Genomic DNA, 20,774 nt, shown 5'->3' with positions numbered 1-20,774 from the left:
TCTAGGTGAGTGATCACACCATCACTATATTGATGGTACCATGGAAAACTTGAATAGTTAAATATATTGCTAATTCAAAAGCTTAGTCAGTTTCCTTTTTTTTTTTTTTTTAACTATACCAGATCTTTAGCCAGAGCAGGTTTGCAACTATAAAAACCTTTGGATTTCAACTCTTCCTTTGCATTACAGTGTAATTTGACATCTTACAAGTATAGGGAAAATCAAATAGGAGTAAGACATCTAGAGATGGGAAATTTATTTAAGAAATCAGTGAGATAAAACTATTTTGAAGCAGACTTTTATTGCTTTTTTTTTTTTTTTTTTTTGATCAATGAGAATTAGCTCTTGGAAACATCATACAGTAAGGTATTTTTCCTCAGGTAGAGCATTTAGTTGTAAAAATACTGTTGCAACTGTCCTTTGGAGAGTTGGTATTTATTATTATAACATTCCTACCAGGTCCTTCTGGAGAACATGGTTTTCTTTAAGTGAGTTCCCTACTCCATCACTGCTGAATTTAGCCTCTCTGAGCACATTGTGTGCAAGACAAAATTTTGCCCAAACTACATGCTCGGTTGCCATTTAAAGATTATAACAGATGTGTCTAATTTCCAGGCTCTAGTAGAATTGGTAATGATTCTGAATTGAGCTGGAAGAAATTAGATGTGTGTTTCCTCTATGTACAGGGAATGTAAAGGCAGTGTAAAATTAATACCATATTTACAGCCAAAAGGCTATTTTATAATTTTGGCATTCTGAGAGTAGAATATGTAACTAGTTTTACTTTGACTAGTAATTGTACAGTTGAAAAGAAAATTGGAAGCACTCCAGCAGAACAGAAAACAGTCTCTTAAAATGGAATGATGACAGCACTTTAGAAGAGAACCAGTTATACATGGTCAGCTTTTAACATTCAGATTTTTGGTTTGTGGAGTCATTTAGTTGCAGAACTAAGAATATTTACATGATCTCATGTGTTCTTTCAAAAATTTATCAATTTTTTCTGATGCTTGTAAGCATCTTCAAAATATCCCTCTAAAACATGAGGAGACCAGTTTTCTCCTCCTTTGATAAACCAGGACACAAAGTGAAGTTTTTCAGCTTAACATGATCCAGCGATGACTGCTGGCCCTAGGACTCCCCTTTAGCTGTCCACAGTCTGCCCAGGCGGTGACTCTCATACCTTTCCATTTCAGGACCTGTGGCTTATAGCTATTAATATTTACTGTATGGTACATTAGGACTGAAAAATTTAAGGATGTTTATTTTAAAATAATAATAAATCTATTACATGTTAATATAAATAGCATTTTTATGAAAAAATGACTATTTTTTAAAAAATACAGTAGCAAATTTCTTTGATGGCTTGTTTTAAGAAAAGAATAGTTTACGGTCCCACCCTGGAGCTCCGAGACCACACCTTGAGAACTGCTATCCCAGGAAAATAGGAAACCCTCAAATCAGTACTGGACCATCGTCCTTCGCTACTTCTTGGCCATGAGTTAACCTTTGGAGAGGGAGAGTTACTCAGCTCTGTTGACACTGGGGGCCAGATAATGTTTACTCCTTTGTTGTAGCTGTCCTGTGCTTGCAAGAGGGTTAGCAGCAGCCCTGCCTTTCACCCACTAGATGCCACAGCACTTCGCTACCCCATCTCCAGTGTCATAAGCAGAACTGTCTCTAGATGTGACCAAGGTCCTCTGAGGGCTCAAATTGCTCCAGTTGAGAACCTCTAAATGAAAGAACTCACAGGTGATGGAACATACCCACAGGTTTCCTAAAACATACTTTCTTTTCCTGGTAGAAATGATTATAGTATAACAATTAAATTGAACTGTTGTTTGAGAATGCTAGAGTAATTAGAAAAGAAATATAGCATCACTTTGTTAACCAAATATTAAGCCATGGAAATAAATTAAGAGGCTCTGTAAGAATCTACTTTATTCCTAATGTGGATCCCAAATGACTGACAAGGTAGAAGCAACATTTAATTTTCCATCATTAATACAGCAGTGGGGGTACTTTTACTAAAACCCTGGCTTTGAAAATTGGGTTTAAGAAAATCTGAGGTTTGGGTTTTCCTGTTTTTAAAGTTGCTGTTGAAAACTGTGGGCCTGGGGGCTTCCCTGGTGGCTCAGTGGTAAAGAACCGCCTGCCAGTGCTGGAGACACGGGTCAGTCCCGGATGGAGAATGCTGCGGAGCCTGGGCTCTAGAGCCTGGAGCCGCCTGAAGCCCACGCTCTGCAGCAAGGGAGGCCACCACAGTGAGAGGCCTTAGCACCGCGACGGCAGAGCAGCCCCCGGTCTCTGCAACTAGAGAAGCGCCTGCACAGCAGTGAAGACCCAGCACAGCCAAGGATAAACGAAATTGTTGAAAAGAGTGTGGACCTGATACTTACTAGTAATCAGTAATTGCCCTTTAACCCAGCAGTATCATTTCCAGAAAATTGTTCTTGGAACTACAAAAGAAATGAATACTTTTCTCTTTAAGATCTGAACTATTTCATTTATAACATTGATGATAATATCACAAAAACTAGCAGTCACCTTGAAATCCATAATTAGAGATTAAATCATTTATGTACGTTCTGATACTGTGACGTTCTCCCAAACATTCAGCAATAGGATGTCTGCATATGAAAAGACATATAGTGTTTTAAGTAAAAAAAAAGTTGTAGAATCTCCCAATTGCATAAAAATGAAAAAGTGTGTTTTATGTACATGCAGTTGTATGTGCCTAAGAACGTTCTGGAACTGTAAGGCAGTAGCTCTAGAGAGTAGAACTGGGAGTGGGGACAGGGACACGTTCTTTTTTTTCTCTAAACACTTCTGTAAAATAATACCATTAGCTCATTCCTATAACCAGAAAATATTTCAATTCTGAAGTTAATTATGCTGCATAAATAGTTGTTCCTTGGTTGCTTACTAGTAAAGAACCTGCCTGCCCATGCAGAAGCGCAGGTTCAATCCCTGGATCGGTAAGATCCCCTGAGAAGGAAAGGGCAACCCATGCCAGTATTGTTGTTGCTTGGAAAATCCCATGACAGAGAAGCCTGGTGGGCTACAATCCATGGGCTCGCAGAGAGTCAGACGTGGCTTAGCTACTAAAACAACAATGTTACGTAAATATATATTATTTTGAAAGTTACACTATTATATGTAAATAGGTCATTTCAAGAAATAATGCCCAAATAACTCTTAATTGGTTACCATGGAAAAAGTGAGACTAATTTTTGTCTCCCACAAAGTAAATATTTGTCATGTCAATAATAAACTGCTGAAGTTGTACTTTGGATTTCAAAGTGCCTAAAACTGTGATGTTTAATGGGTTCAGTGAACTGAACTGACTACTTGTAATCCATGTAAAGCCTTTTTTTAATCTGTTGGGATATGTGGATACGTATGGACACCTCAGTATCTTCTTGGGATTTTAATATCTGATTCCCATTTACTTACCTAGGTCATGAGACATGTGTAGAACTCCTTTTAGAACAAGACGTTTTCCAGAAAACGGAAGGAAATGCTTTCAGTCCGTTGCATTGTGCTGTGTAAGTAACGGCAGAATGATTCAGGTTTTATTTGAATATTTAAGAAATAAAGCATAGCTTTGAGTGACCACCTTGTTACCTTCACAGAATAAATGACAACGAAGGTGCTGCTGAGATGTTAATTGATACGTTAGGCTCCAGCATTGTGAACGCCACAGATTCAAAAGGAAGGTAGGAATTCAACCATGTAGAAAATGTCATTAGTTATTAGATTAATACGGCAGAATTTAAAGAAACCCCATTATTACCTAAAGGTTGGTTTTATATTTACAAGTATAAATTGTTACAAAATCTTAATTATATTCTTACTATAAAAGGCTTTTCTACCTTGACCAGGAAAACTGGCTAAAGATTTCCCTTTGTTAAAAACATACGTTCTTGTTGGGCTTCCCAGGTGGCATGCATGATAAAGAACCCGCCTGCCAATGCAGGAGATGGAAGAGACTCCTGCCAGGGTCAGGAAGATCCCCTGGAGGAGGAAACGGCAGCCCACTCCAGTATTCTTGCCTGGAGACGCCCATAAACAGAGGAGCCTGGTGGGCCGTAGTCCATAGAGTTGCCAAAAGTCAAACACAACTGAAGCAACTTAGCATGTGCTTGTTACCCAAAGACTCTCTGTTGTTATTGTTTATTTTTTGTTTGGCTGTGTTGAGCCCTAATTGTGGCACTCCGGGTTTTTTGTTTTGACTGAAGGACTCTAGTTGTAGTACACAGCCTCGGGAGTGTGTGGACTCAGTAATTGTGGTACACAGGCTCAGTGGGATCTTAGCTCCTCCACCAGGGGTCGAACTCTCATCCCCTGCATTGCAAGGCGGATTCTTTCTTTTTTTTTAATGTGTTTGGTTGTGTTGGGTCTCAGCACACAGGCCCCGTGGCATGTGGGATCTTAGTTTGTGAACCAGGAATCGAACCTGTGTTGCCTGCATTGCAAGGTAGATTCTTAACCACTGGACCACCAGGGAGTCCCCATAAAGACTTTTTAAATAGTTAACATTTCTAATTACAAAAAGTCTAACAGTTGTAATAGATGACAGTATTTGGGGCCAGATTTGTTTCTTTCAAAGTTTCCTTTAATAATGTCATTTTTTTTGGCAGTTTCATAATTTACCCTTATTTATATTAGTTTACCTAAACAATAGTTATCAAAAATACAAATTTTTGTGGCAGGAATGAGTAAGCCTATTTGTATCCGGACAATGGTTTTATAGCCTGGTATGAAAATCCTTGAAAGGTGCTTGTCATAAATTAAGAATATACACGTACAGATTTAGCCCAGTCTTTGCATTTCCTTGTGGGCAGAACTCCTCTCCATGCAGCCGCCTTCACAGACCATGTGGAGTGTCTGCAGCTTCTGCTCAGCCATAATGCTCACGTGAACTCTGTGGACTCCTCTGGGAAAACACCTCTCATGATGGCTGCAGAAAACGGACAGACAAACACCGTTGGTAAAGAAGCCGCTTGAGGCCTTTGTTGTTCTGAGTGTGAATGTTGCTTGTGTACAATACAGCTTCCATCTGACTCTGGTTCATTGAATTTTCCATTCATTACCTCACCATTCCTGAGATTTGAAACCTTTTACCTGCCTACACTCGTGTTTTCTTTTAGGCCCACAGTATTTTCACTTGCCCTCATGTTAGCAGGCAGTGTTAGGATGGTCAAGAAACCTGACTCTGGAGTCAGACTGAATGTGAGTCCTGGATCTGCCAACTGAGTGGCCTCATGCCTCAGTGTTTCCATCCGTACAGTGACAAAAATAACAGTACCTACTTCATAGGGTTGTTTTGAGAGGTAAATGAGTTACTGTAAATCTAGAGTGCTTAAAACAGTCTGAAATTTAGTAAGCACTCACAGAATGAATGTCAGCTGCTGCTGTTCTTGTCTGTTCCTTATACAACACACACACATATGAGAATATAATATAGGCCTTTATATCGCAATGTTTTTGCACTTACATTTTTGCCAGAGGGATATTTTTCCTTTCTGTCTTCATTTCTCTACAGTGAGTTATTAGTAATCTGAAGTGTATGTTCATATACAAAAGAGTTGATACAATTTTTCCTCCCAGAGATGCTGGTTAGCAGTGCTAGTGCAGATCTGACTTTACAAGATAACAGTAAAAACACCGCCCTCCATTTGGCTTGCAGTAAGGTAAGTACACATCTTAACAATATTTTTTGATTGTTAATATCAACAGTGGCATTTAAGGTTTTTCCACTTAACTAAAATGAACAGAGATAGGGACCAAACCTAATAATCACTGGCATCAGATTTCTTGGAAAAAAAATTACTTATGTGTGAAGCACCATGGTATATGAAATTTCTGGTAAGCCAAGTAAGTTTTGGACCATAGGCTTAAACGTAATTATTGTCTTTCTCTAATCTCTCTAATCTTAAATATTCTTGTCCTCTTCTATAACCCCATTACACCAATTCATGTTTGGATGTATATTTAAGACATTAGCTAAGAAAATGCATAGCATATTAATGGTGGTATACACACACACACATATATATATATATATATAATATGGACAACAACTGGGGTGTATTGAATGTATAAAGTTATCTTTGATGGTGCCGAAGTTTTTAAGAGTTATTTGTCATAATTTTAGGGTCATGAAACTAGTGCCTTGTTAATACTGGAAAAGATAACAGATAGAAACCTCATCAATGCAACCAATGCAGCTTTGCAAACGTGAGTACTTCCAGGGTCTAGCGTGAACCTTGTGACCTTTCATTATAAAAGTGATTAATGGAATTCTTTTCTAATATGATTGGAATCAGTCTGTCACAGAAGCAATTAAAAAATAAAAAACAGTTCTTATAATTGACAGAACTCATTTCTAAAACCATCATAATTAAAAGACATTATTTTAAAAGTTTTTCAATTGAAACCCTTATTCTTGAAAATAATAGGTCGTTTGTCAATCCAGTTTTATGGTGGAAAGTAATACTATTCTTTTTGTTTTATGGCAACCAACTGGAATAATACACTTAACAAATGAGGCAAAAAGTTTTATACGTGTCTGTAGCTAGAGAGATTTCAGAAATAATAAGGCTCTTAATGTGAGCCGCCAGTCCTGGGTGACTGCCTAAATCCTGGCCCAGCGTCTCCCGTTGTTGCTCACCATTTTCATTTGCTGTTCTGCTTTGAGACTTAGTAAAGAGAAGAATCTTACAACAGTGTTCCCACTCAGGTCTCAGTCGGATCCCTTCAGGGTCCAGAGTGAGCCTTGGAGCCTGTAAACCGCTTTCAAAGCCTGCTGGCACTTGGGCTGTTGCAGGGTACAGTTCTTGTTGTTTAATACGTGTGTTTGCCAACCACATTTCTTAAAACGACTTAAGAATGCGGTTTAGTTAGTAAACCTTTCTGAACGTTGGTCTTGAAGGAAGGTGGCACGAGGGTCTGGAAGAAGTGGGAGCTGCTGATGGCCGGTGCTGGGCGCAGCGCTGACAGGCGCTCTGGGGCCTGCCCCTCCCGGCCTCGCTCCTCTCGTCACTGCCGTTGGGACCAAGGGCGCTGGTCGTCTGTGGGTCTCCATAGCCTAGCATAAATGGCCTTCAGCAACCAGGGTAGAGAGCGAGCACACACACGCGTGGGCCTGCACACATGGATGTGTACGCGTATTTTTTCTCTCCAGACCTCTGCATGTTGCTGCCCGAAACGGGCTGACAATGGTGGTTCAGGAACTCCTGGGGAAAGGGGCAAGTGTGCTTGCGGTCGATGAGAACGGTGAGTAGCATCTGCTTCCTCTTTCCCTGACCTGTTAGAGGCGTTGGCCTTTCAGTGATCCATACTTGAAGGAAAGGAGACTTGGGGATTTTTTATTGGTCAGAGAGGAGAGCTGGAGTTAATACTGACTAGGGCTTACCTTGGACTTCCCTGGTGGCTCAGAAGGTAAAGCATCTATCTACAATGTGAGAGACCTGGGTTCAATCCCTGGGTTAGGGAGATCCCCTGGAGAAGGAAATGGCACCCCACTCCAGTACTCTTGCCTTGAAAATCCTGTGGATGGAGGAGCTTGGTGCAGGCTACTGTCCATGGGGTCGCAAAGAGTTGGGCACGACTGAGCGACTTCACTTTCTTTCTAGGGCTTACCTTGTGCAAAGGGAACAAGGGCAGGAGAAACAGGGAAAGCCCATCTAACAGGTAAACTCCTGAGTTTCCTGTGTCCGTTAAATCAGAGTTGTGTTTGCCTGCTCAGTCACTCAGTCGAGTCCAACTCTTTGCGACCCCATGGACTATAGCCCACCAGGCTCCTCTGTCCATGGGATTTTCCAGGGGTTGCCATTTCCTCCTCCAGGGGATCTTCCCGACCCAGGGATCAAACCTGGGTCTCCTGCATTGGCAGGCAGATTCTCTTTACCAGCTGCACCAGCTGGGAACCCCTAATCAGAGTTAGGGTTTATTAACTTTGGTGATACCACCTTTGTTATCTTAGTATTCAAAGAATTTGTTCTTACAGCAAACATTTATCAAGGCCCTTACTCGCATGCCAGGTTTTGTCGGAGTCTAGTCTTCCCGCCCATGTGCTGGGTGCTGTCCTCTTCGCCTGCCTGAGGCAGCCACTGTGGCATCTCTTTTCTTTGTGTCCTGTGATAATGGCTGCTGTAGGGTCTCTCTCGTCATAGCACACCTTTCATTACTCCCTCTGCCCCTGCTGCGGCCGTATTTCCCTGTCCCCCCTCTGCAGCTCAGTCACTCAGGAGCCGTTTCTCCCTCTGTCTCCAGTTCTTCTCCTCTTTCTTTCTCCCTTAAGTCCCCTCTGGTCAGACCTTCACCCCCACCACACTGTGTTCAGCAAGACCACCAGTGACCTCCACAGTGTTAGGAATCAACTCTGCTTTGACTTGACATACAGAATTCGACACAACCGATTCTTCCTTCCTTAGGAATAGGCTTTTAATGTGGAATTTAAAATGTATGTGAAATACCAGATGTGAAGGTTGCAGTCTGCGTTAGCTAGTGTCTGATGCTCCCCCAGGTAGTCTCCACACTTTGCATTTGCAGCACGCTGTTCCCTTGACCAGCAGATGCAGATCCCTTACGGCAGGATAAGGCGGAGGGTCAGAGAGAATGCATATGATGTTTATTACAGTGTCCTTCTTAGGAATGTTCTTCTTTCACAGATATCTGGTTCCTTGAATTAGTGACTGGATTGAGGGTTTCTAACTTCTTATTTTGTTGTTAAATAACTATATTTACTGGAACTGAAATATCAATAACCTCAGATATGCAGATGACACCACCCTTATGACAGAAAGTGAAGAGGAACTAAAGAGCCTCTTGATGAGGGCAAAAGAAGAGAGTGAAAAAGCTGGCTTAAAACTCAACATTCAAAAAACTTAAGATCATGGCATCCAGTCCCATCACTTCATGGCAAATAGATGGGGGGAAAGTGGGAACAGTGACAGGCTTTATTTTCTTGGGCTCCAAAATCACTACAGATGGTGACTGCAGCCATGAAGTTAAAAGACACTTACTCCTTGAAAGGAAAGCTATGACAAACCTGGAGAACATATTAGAAAGCAGAGACATCACTTTGCCAACAAAGGTCTATATAGTTAAAGCTATGGTTTTTTTCTAGTAATCATGTACAGATGTGAGAGTCAGACCATGAAGAAGGCTGAGCACCCAAGAACTGACACTTTCAAACTGTGGTGCTGAAAAAGATTCTTGAGAGTCCCTTGGACAGCAGGGAGATCAAACCAGTCAATCCTAAAGAAAATCAACCCTGAATATTCACTGGAAGGACTGATGCTGAAGCTGAAGCTCCAATACTTTGCCCTCCTGATGCAAAGTGCCGACTCACTGGAAAAGACCCTGATTGGGAAAGACTGAAGGCAAAAGGAGAAGGGGGTGACAGAGGATGAGTTGGTTGGATGGCATCACTGAATGGACATGAGTTTGAGCAAACTCAGGGAGACAGTGAAGGAGTGGGAAGCCTGGTGTGCTGCAGTTCATGGGGTTGCAAAGAGCTGGCCACAGCCTAGGGACTGAACAACAACACTACCTACATTCACTCTCTGGGCGACTTCCTCCAGTTCCGGGGTTCCAAACACTTCTTCTGTGCTGAGAATGTGTAACTTTACATCTCCAGCTGCCTGGCTGACAGCGTATCCTGTGAATGTGTAATGCACGGGTCCAGAACTGGACTGCTGGCCCTCTCTGGCCACTGCCAAGCCTGCTCTCTGCACAGCCATACTTGGCTCAGCTGATGACCATTCCCATCCTTGCGATTGCTCCTTGACCCCCCCCATACCCAGGGCACAGTTCACCAGCATCTACTATTGCCCTACCTCCAAAGTATATTCAAGTATGCCCGCTTTCCCCGCCTGCTAGCACCCTTGGCCAGGACCCTTTTAAAGTGCTTGGGAAGGGGCCTCCCTGGTGGCTCAGTGGCAGGGAAACTGCCTGCCAGTGCAGAGGACATGGGTTCAGTCCCTGGTCCAAGGCGGCCCAGCGCGCCATGGCGCAACCACGTCCATGTGCCCGCAACCCCTGAGCCCGTGCTGTAGAGCCCATGAGCCGCAGCTGCTGACGCCTGGGTGCTGTAGGCCTGCGCTGCACAGTGGGAGCAGCCGCCACGGGGAGAAGCCCAACACTGAAGCCAGAGAAGCGTGTGGGGAGCTGCCGCTCCTCCACCCCTCAGTTTACTGATGGTCCTCAGACGAGCTCTCGGGGCCGACCGGGTCAGCTCGCTCTGTGACCACTCCCGCTTGTCTCCCCGTCCTCCCCCCTTGTCCAGTTCTGCCACGCCGGCTCCTCACACCATGTACGTGATGGTGGACGTGCATCATCCTCTTTCTTCCAGCTTCCACACTCTGCCCCCAGTGATCTTTGACTAAACCCTTCACCTGTTTCCAGTCTTAGCTAAGTGTCATCTATTCAGTGAGTCCTGTCCCGACTGCCCTTCTTATACCACAGCCTGCTGATCACCCCCATCACATTCTCAGTTCTTATTATGCTGCTCTATTCCTTCCTTTTCCTTCTTTCCACAGAGCGTATCTTCTAACCTATGAGGCAGGAGTCTGTGCACACAGATCTGTTCTGAGTGGTTAGAAGAGCCCCTGGCCACATCAAGCTCAGCGGGTGTGTGTAGGTGATGGTGTGCTGAGTCCTTCAGACACACTGTAGCGTCCAGGACAGCCTGCTGCCTTGAACAGCAATGAGAACAAATAGGCTATCAGAAGGCCCTTGAAGCAGTTCAGTTAGAATAAGCCTAGAATGCCGTGAGAGATATCAGGGAAGGTATCCCCCCCAAAGTGCCTTCTGAGCCAGAATCCAAAGGACAAGTAAAACTATGGGAGAAAACTTTCAAAGCTGAGAGAGTGGCATATTTAATAGAGACACAGCGCAGGGCAACGTGAGCACTGAGTTACACCACACCAGAGGTCAAGTGGCAAAGGATCTTTGTGTCAGGGAGACCAAAGCTAGTCTGAAAGGGAGCAAGTCTAGACTGGGTAACAGGTTCACAGTCAGGGCGGGAGGAGGGAGTGGGCAGAATTACAGCAGAGATGCTGCAGATGAAAGTACGTTGATGTTTCTTCCCTCCCCAGGCTCCAGTGAATCCCATCAAAAGGGCATGCGTTGGAGCCTGGGGAGGGAAGACGCGGCCTGCAGTCTGGCATGGAGTGATGTGGGCAGGGGAGGGGAGGCCATCGTTTAAGACGAGAATGTAGGAGGAAGAGCTGGGTTCACTTGGGAACATGAGAAAAGCTCACTGGCAGCTCCAGGTGAGTAACTGGATATAGACAGATGGACATGGAGCCCAGAGTCAGCAAGATCCAGGTTGGACACAGAGATTTGGGAGTCGTTAGTTTAATATAGTCATGAAATCCATAGAAGTGAGTGGTACCACCCACTAAGATAAGTTCAGTCTCACCTAATTTAAAAGAAACTTTCACTGTCAGCAAATTACATTTCTGGAAATAAGCAATATAGATTAAAATGAAGAGCCTAATTGCTAACCTATAGAAGATACTTGGTCACATTATGAGGCTGTACATCAGATAGCCAATAGACGGTCTTTGTTGGTCATTTTCAAGGTTTTCTATCGCCTTTCCATATGGAAAGGATAGTAAACAGGTGACAGTGGAGGTCGCCTGTGGCCTGATGTCTTCCTGCATACTTTCTAATTCTGCCCACTCCCTCCTCCCGCCCTGACTGTGAACCTGTTACCCAGTCTAGACTTACTCCCTTTCAGACTAGCTTTGGTCTCCCTGACACAAAGATCCTTTGCCACTTGACCTAAGAGACTCTGGTGTGGTGTAACTCACACCAGAGTTATGAGATAGTAATCAGGGTCCAAAGGTGGCAAGTCATAGTAAGTACTCATCTTATTTTGTAATCAGTTCTAACCTTCAGATTAATGATCCAGTTATAAATTGCTCCAGTAACAAGAGAGGGTGGTGATTGAATTAGACTCTGTGTTCACTGTCTTCTCTCCTGCCCCAGCCAAAGTGGCTCCAGTTTGCTGCCGGATACCTTGTGGTGGTGGTGGTGTTCAGTCGCTAGGACCCTCTGCGACCTCATGGACTGCAGCGCAGTAGATGCCTCTGCGCACCACTGTCTCCTGGAGTTTGCTCAGATTCATGTCCGTCCTCTGCCACCCCTTCTACTCTTGCCTTCAGTCTTCCCAGCATCAGGGCCTTTTCTAGCAAGTCAGCTCTTCACATCAGGTGGCCAAAGGACTGGGGCTTCAACTTTAGCATCAGTCCGTCCAATGAATATTCAGGGTTGGTTTTCCTTTAGGACTGACTGGTTTGATGTCCTTGCTGTCCAAGGGGCTCTCAAGAGTCTTGTCCAGCACCACAGTTTGAAAGCATCAATTCTTCAGCAGTCAACCTTCTTTATTGCTCAGCTCTCTTTATGGTACATGACTGCCGGAAGAACCATAGCTTTGACTAGACGGGCCCTGCGATGTCTCTGCTTTCCAACACACTGTCTAGGTTTGTCATAGCTTTCCTCCCAGGGCACAGGCGTCTTTGGCTTTCCGGGCTGCAGTGGCCATTCTCAGGGATTTTGGAGCGTCTGTCACTGTTCCACTTTCCCCCATCTGTTTGCCGTGATGGGACTGGATGTCATGGTCTTCGTTTTCTGAATGTTGAGTTTTAAGCCAGGGTTTTCACTCTCCTCTTTCACTCTCATCAAGAGGCTCTTTAGTTTCTCTTCACTTTCTGCCATTTGGTTGGTGTCATCTGCATATCTGAGGTTGTTGATATTTCTCATGTCAGTCTTGATTCCAGCTTTTGATTCATCCAGCCCAGCATTTAAAGTCAGTCTTCTGCTGAAGAAGGGAACATATACAAAGGAAACATTTGTTTGATTTAGGAGCTTTAAACCTGTTTATGGTTTTCTCAGTGGACTATGACCCCAAAAGAAGTTAAATGGTGGCCATGTGTTTTCACTGAACATGCATATTTTGAGCACCAGCTCAGAGCCTCGTTCACAAATCTGTGCACATTGAGGTTTCTCAGCATGTAAGCCCTTCCTTACAGAACTACAAATTAATGGTAAAACTCCCCCACCATTCTGAATGAAGTTTTACCAGACTTTCCCACCTTAGTCTAGCCTGATAGCATCTGGGACCTTGGATGGACGCAGGTAAGTTATGAGATAGTGGAGGAATCATCCATCTGGAACCTCAGATTCCTCTGTAGTGTGTTAGGTCTCCTCCCACCCTAGGTTTCTGTGACTTTCTTCTTTTACTATTTATTACAAAGTTCTGAGTCATTCTAGTTAAGCCAGCTTATTATATAAGCCAAGTAATTTAAAATATGTCTGAGGTTGAAGACCAGGGTAGGTTTACTGCCTTTCTTTAGTGAAATGAGTCTCAGGATGAGTGATTTTTAAACTTATTTTTAATTCCAGGCTATACCCCAGCTTTGGCCTGTGCTCCCAACAAGGATGTGGCAGACTGCCTCGCTCTCATTCTGGCCACCATGATGCCTATCTCGTCAAGTAGCCCTTTATCATCCCTGACATTCAATGCCATTAACCGTTACACCAACACCTCGAAAACTGTCAGCTTTGAAGCCTTGCCCATCATGAGAAATGAACCTAGCTCCTACTGTAGCTTCAACAACATCGGCGGGGAGCAGGAGTACCTATACACGGATGTGGACGAGCTCAATGACTCTGATTCAGAGACCTACTGACAGGCTGAGCCAGAGACCCGGGGAGGCTTCACATCACACTGTGCTTTTCAGGAAAAAGGCACTTTCTTACTCACATACAAGTGCAACCTAAGAGAGATAGCAGAGTACGCAAACAGAAGAAATACAAGCTCATTAGGAAGGAGAGTTGTGAAGGCACGTCTTACGAGAGGACCTTCTAGGGTCTTGAAGCAGACGTGAGCAGAGGACCTTCGATGGCACAGAGCCTTGTGAAGCTGTGGACTTCAGGTTTGCAGTGCCGGGGATTATGTGGGACACTGCACCCTAATCTGCTCACACAAGCAACACTATCGTGAAAGAAGAGATAAGGACACTAGATTTCAATTTAATCAATAAAACTGCAACTAAATTTAAGGGCAATAAAAGTTTGGTACAATAGGCATGATGTGCACAGCAAATTGCCAAAGGACCAAATAACTCGGGTTTTAGTAGAGCACCACTTTGCGGAGACTGGAGCGGGTGAAACCAGACATTATCTAAACCAAACTTCAATATTTCGGAAAATGAAGCTGAGATTTGGTTTTCAATGTTGATTTTTTTTTAAAAGAAAACATCTGAAAGCCTTCTAATATGTATTAAACCATGAGAGAAAGCAGATGTATTTTTACATTTTTTTTTTCCTTTTACATAAAAATTTTAAAATTCCAACTTTTATAATATTAGAATTGAAAACCAGCTGACTGGGTGCAGTCAGGGTGAAAATATTTGTGATGTAGACACATGATAGATTGGGGTCAGGCTGTTGGTTGCCAGGTTTTGAATGGTTTAGGTTTAAAACTGAACTATTTTTGTTTGAAAATGTAAAGGATTTCCTCAAAGAAGGAAATTTCATAAAATCAGGAAGTGAATGATTTTCACCCTGTTGCAGCCAAGTGGTCCTGGGGAGTGGCGTTTTCAGCCTCACTACTTTGGATGGTACACTTTTGTCACCTTTGTGTCACCCCCATGCCTCCCAGTGGGTTAGGGTATTTTTGTTGTCATTGTTTAGTGAAGAATCAAAAAGAAATCTCCCTTGCTACTCATAAGTTAACATCGTCAGGTCTCTTGGAAGGCATTTCTGTACTGGGCAAGGTTTAAAATACTAAAGCCTTTAGGTCTTATTCACATTTAAAGTAGCATGTTTATAACATGCTACTGTTAAGGGAAAGAAGCAACTGCCAACCAGATTGGAAGACTGCCTTTCAAATAACAAAAAGGGGGGTGGAAGGCTGATGTTAGGCTTTAAACGGCAGTTTATATGGGCCTGCTTTTACTGTAACCCCTTCCCAGTGAAAATGATTTCGCTTACATAGGGGGTCTTCCAGGTCGGGGTAGAGTTCCATAAATTTTCACAAAGTGATTCCCAATTTCATTTTATTCTTTTTGTATCGTGAAACTGGAAACTTTATGACATTGTAAATTATCAGCTGGTTTTTCTGAATATAAAGTGTGAAAACACAGAACAGTATTTTGATCTATTTGATAATTTTGTGGGTTTTTGAAGAATTAATGAGCATGTAAATAGAAATAGTGACTGCTTGAATATTGTATTTACTTGCACTCTTTCAGTACATCAAGATTCCTGTATATTTTAGAGTATAATAAAACACAGATGTGAGTTGTATTTAATGCATAATGTATTTGTATCTGTGCATATTACTTAAAGATCTATAAAGTTTCTAGGGCATTGACTACTAGATTTTAAGCATTTTTTCTAAAATATTTACAGAAATTATAAATGTAATTGTCCATCTTTTCTTTATAATAGTATAAAGAAGTCATAACGGACCCTTCCTAATTATTAGTGGCAGGAAGGTGTTATATGCATTTTAAAGACAGCAGACTACGTTTTCTTTTGTACCTTTTGAAAAAAAAGAAAAAAACCCCAGAGGATTCTAAAAGTATACATATGTGTACTTTCTCTTTCCTTTTAGGAATTCTCTTCTGAATTCCCTGAGGGAATTTCCTAGAGTCTCAGAATTGAAAGAGATCTGAGGTTCATCCAGTCTAGCCTCTTAACAAATCCAGGAGCCCCTTCTACCAGGGTGAGCCTTCCACCTTGCACACTTCCAGTGACTCTACCTCACCAGGCAGTCCACTCAGTTGCTGAGCAGCTCCAGCTGTTAGAAAGGTCTTCTTAGGTGGAGCTGAAGCCTCCCTCCCTCCCTCCCGGGAACTTAGGTCCTTGGGCCCCGGGTCCATCCTCCAAGAGAACACGGAGAACCTCGGCAGGATGACACACGCCCTCTTCTCTTCTGCAGGCTGCTGGACTCATCTGCTGAAGCGGTTTCCAGAAGGGCTCGTTAGACACACTGTTAGATTTACTGCCTCTGATGAAACTCAAGGTGTAGCTATAAAGTAACAAGCTGTTCTTAATTTATCCTCACACGCACCAGAATTCAGAGCTTGCATCATTTTACGTACATGATGCCGTGACTAGGAGTACTTGTGAAGTGGGTCTTCCGATCACTTGCCCACTAGGGAAGCTATTCCATTGCTTTATGATCTCATTTTGTGATAGGCTGTCCCCTTGCTTGATCAGCTGCTTCCTTTGGTTAGCAAATCCCAAAGCATCGTCCTGAGCAGTGTTGGAAGAGCACTGGTATTGGAGGGAACCAGCGGACTGCTTGAATGAAAGTACACAGCACCCGCGAGTTCCTTTATAGTTAAACCTTGTGCATCAAAGGCGTCCAGGCCCTATTCTGTAATGGTTTTTATACTCACACAGAATAGAAAAGCCTGTTTGCTTTTTTAACTTCTGCATGGAAGATGACATCTGAAATATCTGATGTGTATTATAATACCAGCTTCTGCTCTGGAACTACTTTTAGGGCAGTGGTGATAATAGCAAATAACCTCCTTTAACAAGACACAACTCAAACAGTACCGTTTAGTTCAGGAGCTGTCTACGTATAGCTGTCGATTCGGGGTTTAATTTGGCTTATGTCGGACCTTTTAAATAAAGTTTTTTAATGCAGTAAGTCAAGTGTCTTTCTTTTTCACGTGCAACCTTCTTTTTCCCTTAAAATATCTGACTAGTGTTGAATTATAACTGGTTTTCACCTTTCTTTACTAACTTAACTGAATTTTCAATAAAGCTGTTTTAGAATTTAGATGAACCTTTCTAAACACGCATTTTAAATACAGTTATTCAACAAATACTTATTGCTTGCCTGTTACATGCTTGAGAAAAAAGTGAGCCTCAATATTGGGGTCTGGTCCTCTTGGAGCTTATAGTTTCATCGTGGGAAGGCACGTACCTAAGAGTGGAAAGTGAAAGTGTAACTGAGGAACTGCTAACTGAAGCAAGTCAGGACTGCAGCAAGATCCCTGTGGGAAGGGTGATCAGAACAGACTTGGAAGAGGTGCTGTTTAGGCGGAACGTTGAGGAACAAATCTGATTTGAGCAGGTGGAGAAGGGGCAAATGATAGCCTGAGAGAGAACAGAATCAGCAGTTCTTAAAATGCTTGGTGGAGGGGAGGTGGATGGAATGGATATCAGCACTTAGCATGTAAACCTACAGAAGTATTTATTATGCACAGAGATTAGATGGAAGTGAGAGCAAGTAGATATAAATAAGTGATGGGAGGAGCAGGCCAAGACGTGAATAACTTTGCCAAATCGTCTTAATGCTGATAATAGTAACAGAAAGTGCATATACAGTGTTTGTCATGCACCGGGCAAGATTGTAAGTACTTGAAATCCCTCTCTTAATCCACACAACTGTCCTATGAGGTAGCTCCTATTCATAGCACCATTTAACACAGGAGGAATGAGGCAGAAAGGTGAGCCTGAGCTTGTTTGGCCCGTAATTCATTAGGTCCACATCCAGGCAGTTGTTCCACCCTTGCTGTTCGGTCACCTGATGACCTCTGATAATGCCTTCTAGTCCTTGTTGAAATTGGCCATTTTGAAACTGGACCATATGCTTGACAACTAAATGAGGTAAGTTCCTTTCAGCTTTATTATCCCAGGTCACGAGTTTGAAAAAAAGCACAGGTACCGCAACAGATGTTTGCTGAGCACCTGCTGTTTCCCAAGCAAGGACTGTGCTAGGCTCTGGGTATAGTGCGGAGAAGGCAGAGCGTTACCAGAGTGTGTCCTCCCGGTGGAGCCTCAGAGAAGGACAGCTGCTCATGTTTCTGTTGCTATTGCTGCTTCAAGTCTTGTCAAGCTAACATCCTCACTTGTGCCTCTGCAGGTAGCCAGTGGGCTTGGCTGGGTGATGCTCAAGCTGGAGCCTGGCTGGACTTGGCCGCGTTGTGAACTGGGCTCCATCTGTCCCGCTCCGTGTTCCTGTGACCCGAGCACAAGAAGGCAAAGCTGCCGTCCACGCACACAGGTCACGCCTCTGCATCACAGTGGCTGATAGGCCACTGCCGAGCCCAGCCTCAGCGAGATGGGGCAGTTGGCGCTGCTTGTCGGAGAAGAATTTGAGTTCAGTTCACAATGAACTTAGCCCTGAAGTGATGAGCCGCACCATCTTGTCATTGTTTTAGGTTTATCCGTGGACATGCCTCGCAGTCTTTGCTCTCTGCCTGCTCCTTCTCTTCTTGTGGTTCCCCTGCTGGTGTAGGAGGTTCAGATATTAAAAAGGGGGTTGCAGAAATGAATTTGGAGTTGGAAAGCTCTTCCCTGGTAGTGCTGAACTGATAGGGTGGGTGTTGGATTTCAATGTCGTGCCATTCCCCTCCAGTGTATGATTGTGACCATTCACTCCAGCTCTTCACTAGCTAGATCGCCTCCTCAGCTTGTCCCCAGCACTCGTATAAGTTCCCATTTCTCTGCCTTCCTGCGTCTGTGTTATTTCTCATTTCCTTGAGAGTGTTGTACCCCTCTTCCCTTCCTTTGATTCTTACCTGCTTTCTTTCTTGATTAGGTTTGAAATACAGGCTGTGGTGTGGCATTTCCTTAATTTGAAAAGCCATGATTTTGATTTGATCTTAAAAAACTTCTTTCTCTGTGCCCATCTCTCAACCTAAAGAAAAATTGCATTTTCGATTTTAAGGCCTTTAGCAAACATTTTTTGAGTCCATACTGTGCAGCACGCACTGTTTTAAAGCCTGGAGCTATGGCAGGGATAAACTTCCTGCCGTCAAGAAGCATACATTTTAGTCGGGAAAGTGATATTTGGTAGTTGGGGGAAATCCTTGATTTAAAAGACCCCCATTTATGCACTCAAGAATCATAGAATTTTTGATGTGAAGTGCCATAAGATTTTGCCCACAAAGTGGAAGAATGTTGAAGTAAGAAATTAATAAAAGCAGGAAAAGGACAGACAAAGATGGCAACCTGATCCCCAAAAGCAAACCTGAGGTTTAACCCCAAAGCATGTGAAAGTATCAGTCGCTCAGTCATGTCTGATTCTTCATGACCCCATGGACTGTAGCCCACCAGGCTCCTCTGTCCACGGAATTCTCCAGGCAAGAATACTGGAGTGGGTAGCCATTCCCTTCTCCAGGGGATCCTCCTAACCCAGGGGTTGAACCGCGGTCTCCTGCATTGCAGGCAGATTCCATGCCATCCGAGCCACCAGGGAAGCCCAAAGCATGTCACAGCTTAACCCAAGCATCAGTTGGCATTTAAAGAGAGGGGATCTGGTTTAATCGAAAGTGTTTCTTAGATGCCTGTAGGCTCCACCACCCCTAGTCCGTGACATGTAACTTGCTTAAATCTTTAGCTTGAAATGAACATGGCCCAGTGACTGAGGTTAGGTGAGCAGTAAGCTCTAAAACAGGCTTTCCAATAAAGTTGACCACCCCCCGCCCAAACATGGAGAGGTGGTTCACTTCTGGTAATAGCGGAGTACTGTGAGTTACATTGCCTCAGACCTAGTGGAAACAATGCATTTTCACGTCCACGGGAAGTTTTGCACTCGACATGGTCTTGTGTAGCCTGGTTTGAACCCTCGTTGTGCCTGCCATAGAGATGGTAGGATCCAGTATACTAGAGAGCAGTTTCCTGTGGTTCTGATATTCCTGGTATGAAATGACAGAATGTGAACGAAGAGAATTCAAGGAAAGGGGGTGTCTGGAGAAGGACTTTGTCTCTCTCCTCACATTCTAGGTGCTTGTAAGGGTAGGGACATGGGGAGAAGTGCCACTGGTTGCCTACAGTTAGGTGAGGGATAGGAGTAGGACCTAGGACGTTGCTAATGGTCCAAAAGCGTTTGCCAAGTGATGTCAGTGAAAACAGCAAGGACCGCTGAGTCTCGATGAGATCAGTGACCTCCATGGTGTTACAACATGCTCTAGGTGCATTTCTCATTCCACCTCTGGGGAGCCTTGACAACCAAGCCCACGTTCCCGGTGCAGCCAGGCAGCCATGGGAAGGAGCACAACAAAACGAGAGTCCTCTCAAAGCCTCACTCCCGAGAACTGCCATCATTTTAATGGCACCCCACTCCAGTGCCCTTGCCTGGAAAATTCATGGACAGAGGAGCCTGGTGGGCTGCAGTCCACGGGGTTGCTAAGAGTTGGGCACGACTGAGCGACTTCACTTTCCTGCATTGGAGAAGGACATGGCAACCCACTCCAGTGTTCTTGCCTGGAGAATCCCAGGGGCAGGGAAGTCTGGTGGGCTACTGTCTATGGGGTTGCACAGAGTCGGACACGAGTGAAGCGACTTAGCAGCAGCAGCAGCAATGGTTCCCTGGAAGATCCCACTTACCATGTCAGTTGAGCAAACTCACAGTTGACCCACTGTGAAAGTTATTTTCCCTGAAGAGAGATTTGTTGAAAACAATTACAGGGAAGAATTTGGGGGGGGATTTTTTTAATTGAAATACATTTGATTTACAATATTGTGTTAGTCTCAGGCATACAGCAAATTGATCAGTTACGCATACACACATATATAGGTGTCCTTTTCCAGATTCTTTTCTCTTACAGGTTATTATAAAATATTGAGTATAGCTCCTGGTGCTATACAGTAGCTCCTTGTTGGTAATCAATTTATGTATACTAGTGTCTATATGTTCATCTCAAGCTCCTAATTTATCCCTCCCCTCCCCTCTCCCTTTTGGTAACTATAAGCTTATTTTCTATGTCTGTCTCTTTCTGTTTGTA

At 43.6% G+C, this 20,774-nt stretch overlaps 1 protein-coding gene and 1 long non-coding RNA gene across 7 annotated transcripts in view; both read left to right on the top strand.

The window, feature by feature from the left end:
• Window positions 1-16,687, top strand: part of ANKRD28 (ankyrin repeat domain 28) — a 210,187-nt gene extending 193,500 nt beyond the window's left edge. For all 6 annotated transcript variants that reach the window (XM_018053043.1, XM_018053058.1, XM_018053035.1 and 3 more), the window contains 7 exons: window positions 3,461-3,548; window positions 3,636-3,719; window positions 4,848-4,993; window positions 5,614-5,696; window positions 6,161-6,243; window positions 7,190-7,281; window positions 13,423-16,687. In XM_018053043.1, coding sequence (XP_017908532.1) covers window positions 3,461-3,548; window positions 3,636-3,719; window positions 4,848-4,993; window positions 5,614-5,696; window positions 6,161-6,243; window positions 7,190-7,281; window positions 13,423-13,709 — 863 coding nt within the window. In that variant the 3' untranslated portion in view covers window positions 13,710-16,687. The remainder of the gene's footprint in view (window positions 1-3,460; window positions 3,549-3,635; window positions 3,720-4,847; window positions 4,994-5,613; window positions 5,697-6,160; window positions 6,244-7,189; window positions 7,282-13,422) is intronic.
• LOC108636923 lies at window positions 17,492-18,320 on the top strand. The gene is made up of 2 exons (XR_001918641.1): window positions 17,492-17,652; window positions 17,909-18,320. It is a non-coding gene; the product is annotated as an uncharacterized LOC108636923 (long non-coding RNA).

The sequence above is a fragment of the Capra hircus genome, chromosome 1 (genome assembly GCF_001704415.2).
Source record: "Capra hircus breed San Clemente chromosome 1, ASM170441v1, whole genome shotgun sequence".
Lineage (NCBI taxonomy): Eukaryota > Metazoa > Chordata > Mammalia > Artiodactyla > Bovidae > Capra > Capra hircus.
The sequence above is the reverse complement of the archived record's forward strand: the minus strand, read 5'-3'. Positions and strand labels throughout refer to the sequence as shown.